At 48.3% G+C, this 16,318-nt stretch overlaps 1 protein-coding gene across 1 annotated transcript in view; it reads right to left on the reverse strand.

Annotated features, from left to right (window-relative positions):
- Positions 1-14,072, reverse strand: part of SYNDIG1 (synapse differentiation inducing 1) — a 76,852-nt gene extending 62,780 nt beyond the window's left edge. Inside the window, exon 1 of the mRNA XM_054399169.1 lies at positions 13,593-14,072. Coding sequence (XP_054255144.1) covers positions 13,593-14,072 — 480 coding nt within the window. The remainder of the gene's footprint in view (positions 1-13,592) is intronic.
- Between the last annotated feature and the right edge of the window lie 2,246 nt (positions 14,073-16,318).

Below are 16,318 nucleotides of genomic sequence, written 5' to 3' on the forward strand. Positions count from 1 at the left end.
CATGCTCCTCTGACTATCACTCTGCGTCCCTCTGTTATTCTGCAAGCAGTCTGAGTTCACCTAAAGGCAGCAGACGTCAAGGGCAGCATGCTGGATGGAGAATGTACAAGGGCTGTAGTTTATTTACTGCTCTGCCTCAACATACTTACTTCCCAGAATCACAGAATTGTAGGGGTTAGAAGGGACCTCTGAAGGGCATCTAGTCCTACCGCCCTAGTAAAGCAGGAGCACCCAAAGTAAATCACACAGGAACACATGCAGATGTGTCTTGAAAGTCTCCAGAGAAAGAGACTCCACAACCTCTCTGGGCAGCCCTGATCCAGTGCTCTGCCACCCTCAAAGGTAAGAAGTTTTTCCTTATGTTTACATGGAACCTCCTGTGTTAGTTCGTGTCCATTGCTCCTCATCCTGTCCCTGGGTACCACTGAGAAGAATCTGGCTCCACCCTCCTGACATTCACCCTTTAGATATTCATCAGCATGAATGAGATGCCCCTCATTTTCCTGTTCTCCAGGCTAAACAGCCCCAGCTCTCTTATCCTTTGTCAGTCCAGTTTCCTGTTCCAATGACCCTCAGCATCTTAGTGGCTCTCAGACGGACTCTCTCCAGTAGTTTTGTGTTCCTCTTGAACTGGGCAGCCCAGAACTGGATGCAGTATTCCAGATGAGGCCTCTCCAGGGCAGAGTAGAGGGGGAGGACACCCTCCCCCCACCACACTCTTCTATGCCAGAATACCCTTGGCCTTCTTGCCCATGAGGGCACATAGCTGGCTCATGGTAAACTTGTTGTCCACCAACACTTCCAGGTCCTTTTCCCCAGACCTGCTCTCAAGCAGGTCAGCCTCCAACCTGTACTGATCCATGGGGTGGTTCTTCCCCAGATGCAGAACTCTACTCTTTGGCCTTACTGAATTTCCTTGGGTCTCTCTCTGCCAGCTCGCCAGCCTGTCTATGTCTGACTGAATGGCAGCACAGCCTGACAGGGTGCCAGCCACTCTTCCCAGTTTGGTATCAACAGCAAAACCCCCACAGGCTTGTCACTGAGCAGCATCTTGCTGATGCTTACTTAAGAGGACTCTAAAACCTGTTGACATTGTGGATTTCTTTTTTTTAATTCTCTTGGTGCTGTATTATTTATTTATTTTGGTTTGCCTGTTTCCCTCTTCCTTTTCACCATTTTGAGCTTTTGCTCCCTTTCATTTTTAAAGGAATTGAGATGAACCATTATCTACTGAGTCTGACCTGGTCCAGCTTCTGATGTTTCCCAGCCTCCAGCCTAAATTGCTTTGCCAGTCAAGCAGTCAGCCTTGCAAAATGGGCTCACGGAGGTCTCTCCTCTCTTGGATAGTTTTTCATATATAACCTTGCAAGACTAAAATGTAAAAACCCTGGATGCAGCTGTCCAAACCCATTCTTTCTCCTGTCCCTCTGGATTTTGTACATCTCCCTTGAGATGTTTTCTAGATGCCCATAGCCAGTCTGCCTATAGCTCATCAGTAACTTGCATTTAACGCATTGCCACTGGAAGAGGATTATTGCAGACAGCAATAAACAGCTCCACACTAAACCAGGCCAGCTGCCAGGGTCCTAAATCGCACTTGGGAGAGCAGCAGTCATAAAGTCAATATCCCTGATCTTCAGAGAATCATTTGGGTTGGGAAAGACCCTTAAGATCATCAAGTCCAACCACTGCCTAGCTGACCAAGGCTAGTGCTAAACTACGTCCCTCAGCACCCCATCTCTGTGTCTTTTAAACACCTCCAGGGATGGGGATGCTACCACCTCCTTGAGAAGCCTCTTCCAGTGTTCGAGAATGCTTTTGGTGAAGAATTTTCTTCTAATATCCAACCTATACCTCCCGTGGTGCAACTTGAGGTCACTTTCTCTTGTGCTTTGGGTGATGGGACAGGGGCTCCCATCAACTCTTTGAACTCATGTGGGAGGCACTGATGTATCCCCTCTGCAGGTGGGCCAGCAGCCACTACAGAGAAGTGGCTTCTAGCAGTTTGCACTGTTGGCTGTTGAGAAGGGTAAAACTGTGGTGAATGCAGTGCATTGCATTGATGTTACTCTTCAGGGCATGGGAAATTACTCTAAAGTTCCCACTCAGGGAGAGGAAGACCTTCACAGTTTACAGACACAGATATTAGGAACCATGAGAATATCAGAGCCACAAGAATGATTAGGGGACTTGAGCATCTCCCCTATGAAGAGAGACTGAGATCCCTGGGGCTGTTTAGTCTGGAAAGAGAAGACTGAGAGGGGATCTGAACAATGTCTATAAATATGTGAGGGGTGGGTGTCAAGTGGAGGGGACCAGGCTCTTTTTGGTGGTTCACAGTGATAAGGAACAACAGGTTCAAACTTGAACATAGAAGATTTCACCTCAACATGGGGAGAAACTTCTTTACTGTGAGGGTGACAGAGCACTGGAACAGGCTGCCTAGGGGGCTTGTGGAGTCTCCTTCCCTGGAGACTTTCAAAGCCCACCTGGATGCATTCCTGTGCAGACTACCCTAAGTGATCCTGCTCTGGCAGGGGGGTTGGACCTGATGATCTCTTGAGGTCCCTTCCAACCTCTGATATACTGTGATAAGGTGAACAAGTTCTTTACCATGAGGGTAGTGGAACACTGGAGCAGGTTGCCCAGGGAGGTGGTTGAGGCCCCTTCCCTGGAGACATTCAAGGTGAGGTTCAACATGGCTCTGAGTAACCTCATCTAGTTGAGGATGTCCCTGCTGACTGCAGGGGTGGGTTGGAGTGGATGACCTTTAGAGGTCCCTTCCAACCCAAACCACTCTATGATTCTATATTCCTGCCATTAGTAGACGAGCAGATGGTTGTTGCCGAACAAATGGTCTCAACATTGCTTGTTGAGAAACATCTCAGCTGAAAGGGGGTAGATGTAGACTGGGTATTAGGAAGAAATTCTTTCCAGTGAGGGTGGTGAGACACTGGAATGGGTTGCCCAGGGAGGCTGTGGATGGCCCCTCCCTGGAAGGGGGCTGTTTAGCCTGGAGAAGAGGAGGCTCAGGGGAGACCTTATTCCTCTCTACAACTACCTGAAGGGAGGTTGTAGCCAGGTGGGGGTTGGTCTCTTCTCCCAGGCAAGCAGCGACAGAACAAGAGGACACAGTCTCAAGCTGCACCAGGGGAGGTTTAGGCTGGAGGTGAGGAAGAAATTCTTCACAGAAAGAGAGACTGGCCATTGGAATGGGCTGCCCAGGGAGGTGGTGGAGTCACCGTTTCTGGATGTGTTTAAAATGAGACTGGATGAGGCCCTCAGTGCCATGGTTTAGTTGATTAGATGGTGTTGGGTGATAGGTTGGACTTGGATCTTGAAGGTCTTTTCTAATCTGGTTAATTCTGTGATTCTGTGAAGTGTTCAAGGCCAGGCTGGACAGAGCCTGGAGCAAGCTGGTCTAGTGGAAGGTGTCCCTGCCCATGGCAGGTGTGTTGTAACTAGATGACCTTTAAGGTCTCTTCCAAGCCAAACTGTTCTGTGATCCTCTGATTAGGGAGGCAGCCCCATCATTAAGCCACATCAGTAGGAAGAGGAGCAGTACCCTCTTCAAGCTGGGATGGTCCCTTTTTTTGATTGTCCTCTTTTTGCTTCAGAGCTGACAGAGCTCTCTTTGTGGTTCAGCCCTCAAAGAACTGTACCCCATCCCCAGCTTCTGCAAATGACAACATGCAGCTCATCCAGAGCTCCTGCCCCTTCCAGGCTGGAGCCCAGGAACCTCACTGCAGTGTGTCAGTCTGAAAACTCAGGGAAATGATAATGAGAGAGGAAATCTCTCTGGGCCTGGGCTGCTATTAACAAGATTCATAGGAGGGCACTTGGAGACTGCTGAAGGTGACTTCCCAGCAGTGCTTCCTTCACCTAGGGGCTGGCTAATAAAGGTTAATAGTAGTTGGCACGGCTCAGTATCTCCAGACTCTAGTGGCTTCTCCTTTAAGGGAGAAATATAAATCAAATGCAAATGAAGTGTAATCACTCTTGTTAACAATGTGCCTGTGAAGGAATACAGGGACATAAAGTGTGTCCTCTAGGGTCAGACCAATGGCCCATGGAGCCTCAGGCTCTGACAGCAGCAGCAGGACACAACAGAAACCTGGACAATTTGCAGTCCATCCCTTGTGCTCCCTCAAAATGGTTGTGCAAGAGGTTTTAGAAAGAAAAGCTTTGCCAATTCCTTTTAATGTCTGTTTGCAGATTCTTTATCCATTAATGTGTCTAATCCCTCTTGAACTTGTTGATCCATCAGAACCTCTTGTGGCAGCAAGTCACCAAGTGTTCACTACCACATGCGTGAGCAGCAATTTTCTGTTATCTGTGGTAAGCCAGCCTCTCATTAAGCTCTTTCCAGTGGTCCCTGCTTCTAATATTGCAGGTTTGGTGAATGTTGGGTCTGCATTCACCTCATCTTTTACCTCCAGGATCATGTGCAACTGGCTCACACAGCCCTTGTCCACCTTCACCCCTTCACCCTTGCCACTCAGCTCTCTGGAAGGGGAACCCAACCATGCTAAGCTTCTCAAGAGGGTATCCATATATAGTTTCTGGATACCTACTGCAAGGGAAGGCTGAGGACACAGCAGCTCAGGTCTTCTCACAGAATCACAGAATGGTAGGGGTTGGAAGAGACCTTTGAGATCATCGAACCCAACCCTTAACCCAGCACTGCCAGGTCGCCATTCAACACCACATCTCCATGGCTTTGAAACCCCTCCAGGGATGGGGACTCCACCATTGCCCTGGACAGCCTGGGCCAGATCTTGACAACCCTTCTGGGAAAGAAATTGTTCCTCATATACAAGCTAAACCTCCCAAGGGGCAACTTGAGACCATTTCCTCTTGTCCTATCACTTGTCCCCTAGGAGAAGAGACCAACCCTACCTCACTCCAACCTCCTTTCAGGGAGTTGTAGAGAGCCAGAAGGTCTCCCTTCAGCCTCCTTTTCTTCAGGCAGAACAACCCCAGCTTCCTCAGCTGCTCCTCACCAGGCTTGTGCTCATCTCCTCCAGAATCACAGAATGGTAGGGTTGGAAGGGACCTCTGGAGATCATCTAGTCCAACCCCCCTGCTAGAGCGGGTTCACCTACATCAGTTTGCACAGGAACGTGTCCGAGGGTTTTCGAAAGTCTCCAGAAAAGGAGACTCCACAACCTCTCTGGGCAGCCTGTTCCAGTGCTCCAGCACCCTCACAGTAAAGAATCTTTTCCTTATTTATAAGTGAAACCTTGTGCCCACAGCCCCTTGTCCAGTCAGTGGGCACCACTGAGAAGAGCCCAGACCCATCCTCTTGACCTGCAGAGAACCATCCAAACCTATGCAAGCTGGAAGCACGGAGAGGAAGCATTCATACTGTGGGACTCAACATCCATAAATCTCTCCAGGGCTTCATCTTCACCTTGCAGAAGAGCTGTGCCTAGGAGGTGCTTGGGAATGTTGAGGAGAGGGGTTAGATGGAACAGAACATGGCTTAGATTCACCTTCTGTATCTACATTTTAGCTTGGAAGTGGGGAAGGTTTAGCTTGAAAGCATTCAAATTTCCTTTCTTCTTTCACTCCTCAGAACCTTCTATTTATTTCCTTTTCAGTGACTGTTTCAGGCATTGCTGGGAAAAAGGAGGGGGAAAGGGTTTGAAGAGGGAGCTCAGATGTATTCTTTTATGAGACACACATGAATAATTCAATTTGCTGCCATCAATAGCTTGGGTTTCTCTAAATGAGGCATCTGTCTGGGGGTTAGGAGGAAAACTAGCCCGAGTGTAATATGACAAACGATGTTTGGGGATAAAAGATGCACTGCATTTGCACATGAACTGCAAGGGAAAGGTGTTTCAGTTGGCATCCCCTGAAATATTTCCCTGCTGCCATGTCTGACAAGTTGTCTATTAGTTGTGGCATCAAGAACTCATAAGATATGGATAAGCCTTCCAGAGATCCCTACATAGGGAATCATCTGATGTCAGGGATGGGCATTGAAGAGAGAAGTTTAAAGCTTCTACACAGTGAGCAGCTCTCTGCTTTCATGCCTGGTAACTGCTGGAGTAAAGTGGGGCTCTCTGTGCACACAAGAGCTGTTTAGAAAATGTTTTCCCCTCCAGACAACAGTAGGCAGCCTGAATAACATGCAGACAGAACTGGTTGACAGCTGGCTGAATGTGAGCAGGCAGTGTGCTCAGGTGGCCAAGAAGGCCACCTGCAGCTTGGCCTGGATCAGGATTAGTGTGGCCAGCAGGAGCAGGGAAGTGATTGTGCCCCTGTACTCAGCACTGGTGAGGCTACACCTTGAATACTGGGTTCAGTTTTGGGCACCTCAACACAAGAAAGACACTGAGGTACTGGAGCAGATGGGCCAGACTAGATGATCTTCAGAGGTCCCTTCTGTTATGGGTTTAAGAACCATAGAGGTTTGTTGCTCTCCTCTGCACTGGCTCCAGCACCTCCACAGCTCTCTTATATTGAGGTGCCCAAAACTGGACACAATACTCTAGGTGTGGCCTCAGCAGAGCTGAGTACAAGGGGACAATCCCCTCCCTACTCCTGCTGGACACAGCATTTCTGATACAGGCCAGGATGCCATAAACACTCAGATCTCAACAACCCTAGACAGATGCTCTGCAATAAGACAAGCAGTGCCAGACGGACTCAGGGGATGAGAAATGACTAACAACCCCTGGGCTGTTCTGTCTCCCAGAAGGCATCTCACTGAGATGCATGAGTTGGGAATCCACTTGCCATGCCTTGAAGAACAGATGATAGCCCTCAGTTTTCAAGAGACACCAGCTCTTCTGCACAATGCTCCCCTCCACTAATATTTGCCAAAAGGGGCTATTTTTAGAGTTTTCTCCTGGAAAAGCAGGTAAGTTACAACAAAAACCACCCCACTCCTCTTATAAGAACTGAGCTCTGATCTGCTCTTATACTATGCAGCTCCCACCCCTCGATGAGCTGTAGTCTGACAGTCACAGAATCACAGAATCAACCAGGCTGGAAAAGACCTCAGAGATCATCAAGTCCAACCTATTACCTAATACCTAACACCTCCTGACAACTAAACCATGGCTCCAAGTGCCACATCCAATCTTTTTTTTGAACACCTCCAGGAACAGTGACTCCACCACCTCCCTGGGCAGCACATTCCAATGGCCAGTTACTCTTTCTGTGAAGAACTTTCTCCTCACCTCGAGCCTAAACTTCCCCTGGTGCAGCTTGAGACTGTGTCCTCTTGTTATGGTGCTGGTTGCCTGGGAGAAGAGACCAAGCCCCTCCTGGCTACAACCTCCTTTCAGGTAGTTGTAGAGAGCAATAAGGTCTCCTCTGAGCCTCCTCTTCTCCAGGCTGAACAACCCCAGCTCCCTCAATGTGGCATGATACTCAGCAACGTGCTGTGGCTCCTCAATGGCACAATCAAATCCTTCAAGGCTCTCACAGTGGGGAAGTAAAAACTGGCACACCTCTGCTGTATCACTCTCTCTCCCTCTTCTCTTTTTAACTTCTGCTCCAAGTCCTGGTGCTAATCCTTTCCAGCCCATTTTGGGTCTATCAGTAATTTTTTAAAAAGCCTTTACTTCCTGTCAATGACTGGAGGAAGAATCACAGAATAACAGAATGTCAGGGGCTGGAAGGCACCTTGAAAGATCATCAAGTCCAGTCCCCCTGCCAGGGCAGGATCACCTATACCAGATCACACAGGAATGCATCCAGAGGGGAAGAAAAGCTTTCTGGTGGGCCAGAGTCATGCTGTGTGATTCAGGGACTGTTTATCTCATTTGGACAAATTTATATGTACTTAACAATCTGGCATGATTCATTCCCCTACTCAAACACTTTTCTTCCACTGCAGTCTCAACACATGAAGCTATGACTCTAATGAACCTCTGTACCAGCAAAGCCCAGGGGCCCCTCATGCATCTGGCCACACAGGTACAGCATCTGTTCACGTGGGAAGCATAAGATCACAACACAGCAGTCAACATTTTGCTGCTCTTGTGCAGTCAAATGCATCTCTCCTCTCCTCATTACCTTTCTTAGACATAAGGAGGAAGTTCTTCACAATGAGAGTGGTGAAATACTGCAACAGGCTGCCCAGAGGTGTGGCTGAAACCCTAACCCTGTAGACATTCAAGGTCAGACTTGATGGGACTCTGAGCAACTGATGTATGTGGAGATAGAATCATAGAATGGTCCAGGCCAGAAGGACCTCCAAAGGTCATCCAGTCTGACCTCCCTGCAGTCAGCAGGGACATCCCCAACTAGATCAGGCTGCCCAGGGCCTCACCTTGAATATCTCCAGGGAAGGAGCCTCAACCACCTCCCTGGGCAACTTGTTCCAGTGTTTCACTGCTCTCATGGTGGTGTCCCTGCTCACTGCAGGGGAGTTGGATGAGATGACATTTGAGAGTCCCTTCCAGCACAGTGCATTCTGTGTGATTCTGTGACTTCTGCACAACCGGGAGCATCCACAGAATGCAGACTTTCCTGGCATGGAACTTACTCCCCATGCTGAGACTCCTCATGTTGAGTGCAGCTGCTCAGCTGCTGGTCCTTTGGGTATGGCTCATGGAGAAGTGTGAAAATTGCAGTGACCAAGTAGTGCAGTGATGGAGACTGGCACTGGACTACAAGTAGAGGCTTTTAGCAATGTACATGTTTGCAGTCAGGCAGGTCCTTCCCCAGACCTTTTTAGTCTGGAGAAGAGAAGACTGAGAGGGGATTTAATAAATGTTTATCAATATCTGAGGGCTGGGTGTCAAGAGGGAGGGGACAGGCTCTGCTCAGTTGCACCCTGGGATAGGACAAGGGACAATGGATAGAAACTACAGCACAGGAGGTTCTACCTCAACAGGAGGAGGAACTTCTTCACTGTGAGGATCACAGAGCACTGGAACAGGCTGCCCAGAGGGCTTGTGGAGTCTCCTTCTCTGGAGACTTTCAAGACCCATCTGGATGTGTTCCTGTGTGACCTGCGCTGGATTCTATGGTCCTGCTCTGGCATGATGATCTTCGGAGGTCCCTTCCAACCCCAAACATCCTATGAACCTTGCCTCATTTTCTTCTCTGTTGCTCCATTCTCCTTGTGGAGGAGAAGTTTGATATAGAAGAGAACACACTGGTGGGTATTTTGTGAGCATCATCCTCTTCTGAGCACTTTGTAGGTTTAAGTCAGAATGGCTGTCAATACACAGAATTGAGTCACAGAATCATTAATGTTGGACAAGACCTCTTAAGATCATAGAATTGTCAGGGTTGGAAGGGACCTCAAGGATCATCTAGTTCCAACCCCCCTGCCATGGGCAGGGACACCTCACACTAGATCAGGTTGCTCACAGCCACATCCAGCCTGGCCTTAAAAACCTCCAGGGATGAGGCTTCCACCACCTCCCTGTGCAACCTGTTCCATCCTCAAGCCCAATCTTCTACCCAAGACCTCCATGACCACCAGACCATGTCCCAAAGTGCCACATCTACTTGTTTTTTTGAACACACTCTGTTAGCACAGGACCATCCCACAGGGTTAAAGTGAGGCTTGGAATCTGTGGTGTCAGGGTGCAGTACACCCATGTGTGACCCAAAGAAAAATGAGAAATAGATCGTTGAGAAGGAGGAGCCTGGAGAAATGATGCACACACTGTCACAGCATGGCACCAAAATTTGCAGAGACTCTTTTTTTCTCCTCTTAAGATGAAAGGAGGGCAAGGGTAAAGCCACTTTTCCTCAGACCTTCTTTTACAGGTGTTTTTCTAGAACAAATGTTCTCTATAGAAAGCTGATCAAGAGACACCCAGATCAAGGGCCCTACACTGGACAGCTCTGAGACTCAGCTTGACAGGATGCTGAGCCATCTCGTTTCAACTACACTATCACCTAGGAAGGTTGGACCAGGTGATCCCTGGGGACCCTTCCTGCCTGGCATTCTGTGATTCTGTGACATTGCAAAGGCACTTTAAAAATCCCACCAAGAAAAGAATGTTTTGCTATAAAACATTCTTCCCTTGTCCTCCTTATTTGCCTGACCTTTTTTTCCACCTATTTCATTTGTCCTCCTTATTTCCCTGACCTTTTCCCACCTGTTTTCCTTGTCCTCTTTATTTCTGACCTTTTTTCACCTGTTTTCCTTGTCCTCCTTATGTCCCTCACCTTTGTTCACCTGTTTTCCTTGTCCTCCTTACTTCTCTGACCCTTTTTCACCTGTTTTCCTTGTCTTTCTTATTTCTCTGACCCGTTTCCACCATTTTCCTTGTCCTCCTTATTTCTCTGAACCCTTTTCCTCCTGTTTCCCTTGTCCTCCTTATTTCCCTGACCCTTTTCCACCTGTTTTCCTTGTCCTACTTATTTTCTTGACCCTTTTTCCACCTGTTTTCCTTGTCCTCTTTATTTCCCTGACCTTTTTTCACCTCTTTTCCTTGTCCTCCTTATTTTTCTGACCTTTTTTTCACTTGTTTCCCTTGTCCTCATTTCCCTGACCCTTTTCCACCTGTTTTCCTTGACCTACTTATTTTCTCGACCCTTTTCCCACCTGTTTTCCTTGTCCTCTTTATTTCCCTGACTTTTTTGTACCTGTTTTCCTTGTCCTCCTTATTTCCCTGACCTTTTTTTACCTGCTTTCCTTGTCCTCCTTATTTCCCTGACCCTTTTTCCACCTGCTTTCCTTCTCCTCCTTATTTTTCTGGCCTATTTTTTTTTAGCCAGTTCTCCAAGAGCTGGCTAAAGAAGGTCTTGCTAGATTTGGATTGGACAAGAGGAAGACATTTTCTTCTTATCCTTATTTTTTCCTGCTTAAATGTCAGGCCAGATATGTCAATAACACCATTGAACAGTTGCAATCCCTGCTGCAGTCACTCACATCGCTACTGCATGAGAAGAAACTAGGGCAGAAGAACCAGCAGCTGGGGATTTTGTTTTGATTAAGCAAAGGAGACTTCCCACAGCCAATTTGGAAATGCAGTAGCAGGGTGTGATTTGAACTAACACCCTCACCTGCCTAGAAACTTCTTGTCTCCCTGTGGCACTGTTGAGTGCCACATTACTGGCACAGCATGGGAAAAAGACCTCTTTCTTCTTACCTTATCAATACATAGAGAAAAAGGAATAAAAGGGAAGCCAAGACTCTTGTTGGGTTGCCCCTGTGATGATCACTCAGACATTGGTAATTAAGAGGTGAAAATAGAGGTTTTAGGACTTGAGAAACGCCTGCAACAGGGAAACACAAGCAAATAGTCATAGAATGGTTTGGGTTGGAAGAGACCTTAAAGATCATCTAGTTCCAATCCACCTGCCATGGGCAGGGACACCTTCCACTAGACCAGGCTGCTTGAACACCTCCAGGGAGGGGGCATCCACAGCCTCCCTGGACAACTTGTTCCAGAGTCTCACCAACCTCACTGGAAAGGATTTCTTCCTAATCTCCAGTCTGAATCTCCCCTCCTCCAGCTCAAAGCCATTGGCCCTCATCCTATCACTAGAAGCCCTTGTGAAAAGTCTCTTGTTTTCAGTTTGGAGCTGTAGCTATGGCTTTGCTCTAAACAGTCAAATAGTCTTTGCTAGGTGAGGAGTTTGTGAGCAATGCTGGAGAAAGCTTTGAGATCAGCAGCATGATGCACACCCTGCATTTCCACAGCCACTGGCAAACACAAATCTCTGCTACACTCAGCTGGTTTCAGCCAAACTCTGCTACACAGTTGGTTTCAGCCAAAACCAAAATGACTTTTTAAAGAACAAAAAAAAAAAAAAAAAAGCATCTTTTAAGGAAGAATTAAATTGATTTCCACAGTCTGCCCCATGTAGAGAACAAAATGTGTCTCACTTTTACTGTGAGCAATCAATGAAGCACAGGAACCTAAAAGAAAACACTGCATTTGGCATTTAATGAGGTGTTTCACTCCGTCAGAAAATAACCTTTTATTTCAGAGACACAGGATTCATTGCAGCTTGAAACCCCTCAGACGTCTGACTTTGTGCTCATTCAGAGGTAGGAACATTCCATCTTTGAGCTAGTGTGCCAAACAATCTGGTTGCAAACCGCCTGCTGTGGGCAGGGACACCTTCCGCTAGACCAGGTTGCTCAAGGCCCTGTCCAACCTGGCCTGGAACACCTTCAGGGAGGGAGCATCTGTTGGGCTTTATGCCCAGTTCAAAACAGGAGGAAGTAAGAGATGATGTTGGCTGGCAGAGTAAGACAAGGTCCATCTATGTAGACAGGTGCTTTTGGCCCTAGCCTTACCTGATATTTAACTCAGGTTGTGACCAGCCCAGTCAGAGGAATCATAGGATCACAGAATTGTCAGGGTGGGAAGAGACTTCAAGGACCATCTAGTTCCAACCCCCCTGCCATGGGCAGGGACACCTCACACTAGAGCAGGTTGCTCACAGCCACATCCAGCCTGCCCTTAAAAACCTCCAGGGATGAGGCTTCCACCACCTCCCTGGGCAACCTGTTCCAGTGTCTCACTACCCTCATGGGGAAGAATTTCCTCCTAACATCCAATCTAAATCTACTCACTTCTAGTTTTGTTCCATTCCCCCTAGTCATGTTACTACCTGACACCCTAAAAAGTCCCTCCCCAGCTTTCCTGTAGGCCCCCTTCAGATACTGGAAGGCTACAGTAACATCTCCTTAGAGCCTTCTCTTCTCCATACTGAATATCCCCAACTCTCCGCTAGGGCTAATGGGAATTTTGCCATTAGTATCCACAGAGTTGAGACTTTCCCAACAAATAAAGAGCAATCACTCACTGTCCTGGCCAGAGGAGAGAAGGATACAACTGATCCCCTGCAGGCCAGCTCTCAGAGGCTGTAACCTTAACCCCAAACATGCCCTCCTTCCCCCAAAACTTCCCAGTGGATCACAGGATCACAGAACTAACCAGGCTGGAAAAGGCCTTCAAGATCATCAAGTCCAACTGGTCACCCAACACCATCTAATCAACTAAACCATGGCACTGAGGTACTCTTCCAGTCTTATTTTAAACACTTCTAGGGATGGTGACTCCACCACCTCCCTGGGCAGCCCATTCCAATGGCCAATCTCTCTTTCTGTGAAGAATTTCCTCCTAACATCCAGCCTAAAGCTCCCCTGGCACAGCTTGAGACTGTGTCCTCTTGTTCTGTCACTGCTTGCCTGGGAGAAGAGACCAACCCCCACCTGGCTACAACCTCCCTTCAGGTAGTTGTAGAGAGCAATAAGGTCTCCTCTGAGCCTCCTCTTCTCCAGGCTAAACACCCCCAGCTCCCTCAGCCTCTCCTCACAGGGCTGTGCTCCAGACCCCTCACCAGCTTTGTTGCCCTTCTCTGGACACATTCCAGCATCTCAACATCTTTCTTAAACTGAGGAGCCCAGAACTGGACACAGTACTCAAGGTGTGACCTAACCAGTGCTGAGTACAGGGCAGAATGACTTCCCTGCTCCTGCTGGCCACACTATTGCTGATCCAGGCCAGGATGCCATTGGCCTTCTTGGCCACCTGGGTCTCTACAACTAAGGGCAACAAAGCTGGTTGCCCTTCTCTGGACATGTTCCAGCATCTCAACATCTTTCTTGAATTAAGGAGCCCAGAACAGAGTATCCCAAAGTGACATCTAACCTCTAGCTCCTGGAAATCCTCCTCTTCCTCCACATCATAGGAGAGGGTGTGAATCTTGATGTCATCTGCTGAGAGGTCGATGAACTTGCTGTCTGGGTATTCCAAGCTGTCTTTGGTGGGGGAACGGTCCTCGATGAAGGTGGTTTCACAGCACTCTGAGCTGAGGCTCTCTCCCCACGAGCGCAGCACATTCTCCGAGTAGAGGATGATGTTGGGCCGGTAGTGAGACTCCACTGTCTGCTGCAACATGTTGGGGTCCAGGAGCTGCTGCACAGGGTCATTCCTGCTGTTCTCCAAGCAGCTTGGGGAGGAAAGGCTTCCTGCTCTGTGGCTCTGGTACTGGGGGGTGGGGTAGACAGAGACCAGACCATCTCGGCCCTCTGCCACTAAGTTCCTTGTGTTAATCAAACCATTCCTTTTCCCAGCTTCAGCAATCTTGTTGTGCATTAGCACAGTGTTCTGCTCAACCAAGCCATCCATCCTGGGAGGTCTCTGAGGCAGTGGGAACCAGTGGTCTTTGTCTTCTCTTGTACCTTACAGACGGGTCACGCTGGGGCAGTGGCTCCCATTTTCCTGCTGAAGAAAGGAAAGATATCAAGGTGAGGACAAAGGCAATGAATAAGATATTAAGGTACCCAAATCAGCGTGGCTTTGGTATTAGCTCATGAGGAAATACAGGCCCACATATAAGCACACCCTGCCCCACCTCTCCTACTTGGAGAGGCAAAAACCACTGCCCTGTGGTGGTGAAGAAGAGTGGATGACAGTGTGTGGTGACAGAGGACTGCCTGAGGTGTCTTAGTAATGTATGGCCCATCAGAGAAGAGTTATGATGCTTCCTCTGTCCTCCCATGAGTACACCACTGTTCCTGGGTGATTTATTCTAGGTGATCCTGCTCTAGCAGGAGGGTTGGGTTAGGTGATCTCCAGAGGTCCCTTCCAACACCTACCATTCTGTGATTCTGGGGACAATGTCCCTTTCCTTTGAACACTCTGATAAGAGAGATGGGAAAAAGAAACAAAGATGAAAGATAAAAGAATTGTCTTCAGATCTCAGATATTACAAAGGGCAGGCAGCTGGTGTGTCCAGCAGCCATCCTTCACTCTTGGCATCTGCTTTACTACCCTTGGCAGAGAGCCAGGGTGAAAGAAAGGCAGTGCTCTTCAAATGGACCAAAAAACAACCATCTGAAGGCAAGACTAAACCTGAATCAGAGGAATTAAAACTCCTCTGGATGTGGTCTCAAATCCCCTATGTTGCTCTTCATGTTCTGTATCTTCCAATGCCTCTGAGGCTGCCCTGGGATGGCAGACTGAAGGGGCTGTGATGGGGCTTGTCAACATGACCATTCCCATCCAGCTTCACCTGGAAGACATGGAGGTGTAGTCCCTTGAGCCCAAGGAGCTGGTTGTCTCCTTTGGACTAGGAACCATGACCTCTTCTCAGACTAGACCACCAGACCACCAGCCTGGCTCTGTTTTCCATTGGTTGCACTAGGGTCTGAGTGATCAAAGGGACAGTTCAGAAGGCTGAAAGTCCTTCGTCCCAGACCCAAACACTTTCTCCCCAAGATGCCAGTTTTGCTCAAGTGCAGGCAAATTCAAATGCTTGCTGAAATACAAAGTGTATCCCCCACAGCAACAGTGAGCTCAGAGCTTTGTTTCTGGGCCTGACAATAAAAATCTCAGAAGTGCCCCTGCAATCCAAGAGTTTCTTATCACAGAATCACAGAATCATAGAATCATTTTGGTTGGGAAAGACCTCTAAGATCATCAAGTCCAACTGTCAAAACAACACCACCAGGGCCATTAAACCATGGCCCAATGTCTACACATTTTTTGAACACCTCCACGACCTCCCTGGGCAGCCTGTTCCAATGCTTGACCACCTGTCAGAGTTAATCATCTCAATACCAAGGCTGGACAAGGTGAGGACCCTGCCTGACCTCTGAATCCCTCAGCCTTTGACTCCATGGACTCCCTTAGGGCAGAGAGATGATGCAGGAGAAGAGCAGAGAGAAATGAATCATGTTAAAGTTTGATGCAAAACCACATCCCTCAGAACCACATTTCTCTATCTTTGGAACACCTCCAGGGATGGTGACTCCACCACCTTCCTGGGCAGCCTGTTACAGTGCCTGAGTACTCTTTCAGTAAAGAAATTCTTCCTAATATCCAATCTACACTTCCGCTGGTGCAGCTTGAGGCCATTTTCTCTCGCCCTCAGTCCTAAGGCCCTTGGGAAACTGATTGACGGGGCAGGAGCTCAAGTGGTGTTCTGCTCAGTTCCCTCAGCAGCAGTGGTGTACACTGAGAGGAACAGGAACACCCACACCATCAACAGTTGGCTTAGGAGATGGTGCCAGCAGCGGAATTTTGGCTTCTTTGATCACGGGGCAACTCTTACTGCACCTGACCTGCTGGACCAAGATGGGTTGAATTTATCTAGAAAGGGTAAGAGGGTGCTGGCACTGGGGTTGCCAAGACTCATTGGGAGGGCTTTAAACTAGGTCTGAAGGGGGTGGGTGAGGAAACCAGTCTCCCTGGAGAGGAGGGGAGACCACATAAACTGGTGAAATCAGCAGCCCAGCTGAAGTGCATGTACACCATGCACACAGTATGGGCAACAAACAAGAGGAACTGGAACTCTTGGTTCACCAGGAGAACTATGATGTAGTTGCCATCACAGAAGCATGGTGGGACGATTCTCACAATTGGAGTACTGC

The sequence above is a fragment of the Indicator indicator genome, chromosome 2 (assembly GCF_027791375.1).
Source record: "Indicator indicator isolate 239-I01 chromosome 2, UM_Iind_1.1, whole genome shotgun sequence".
Taxonomy (NCBI): domain Eukaryota; kingdom Metazoa; phylum Chordata; class Aves; order Piciformes; family Indicatoridae; genus Indicator; species Indicator indicator.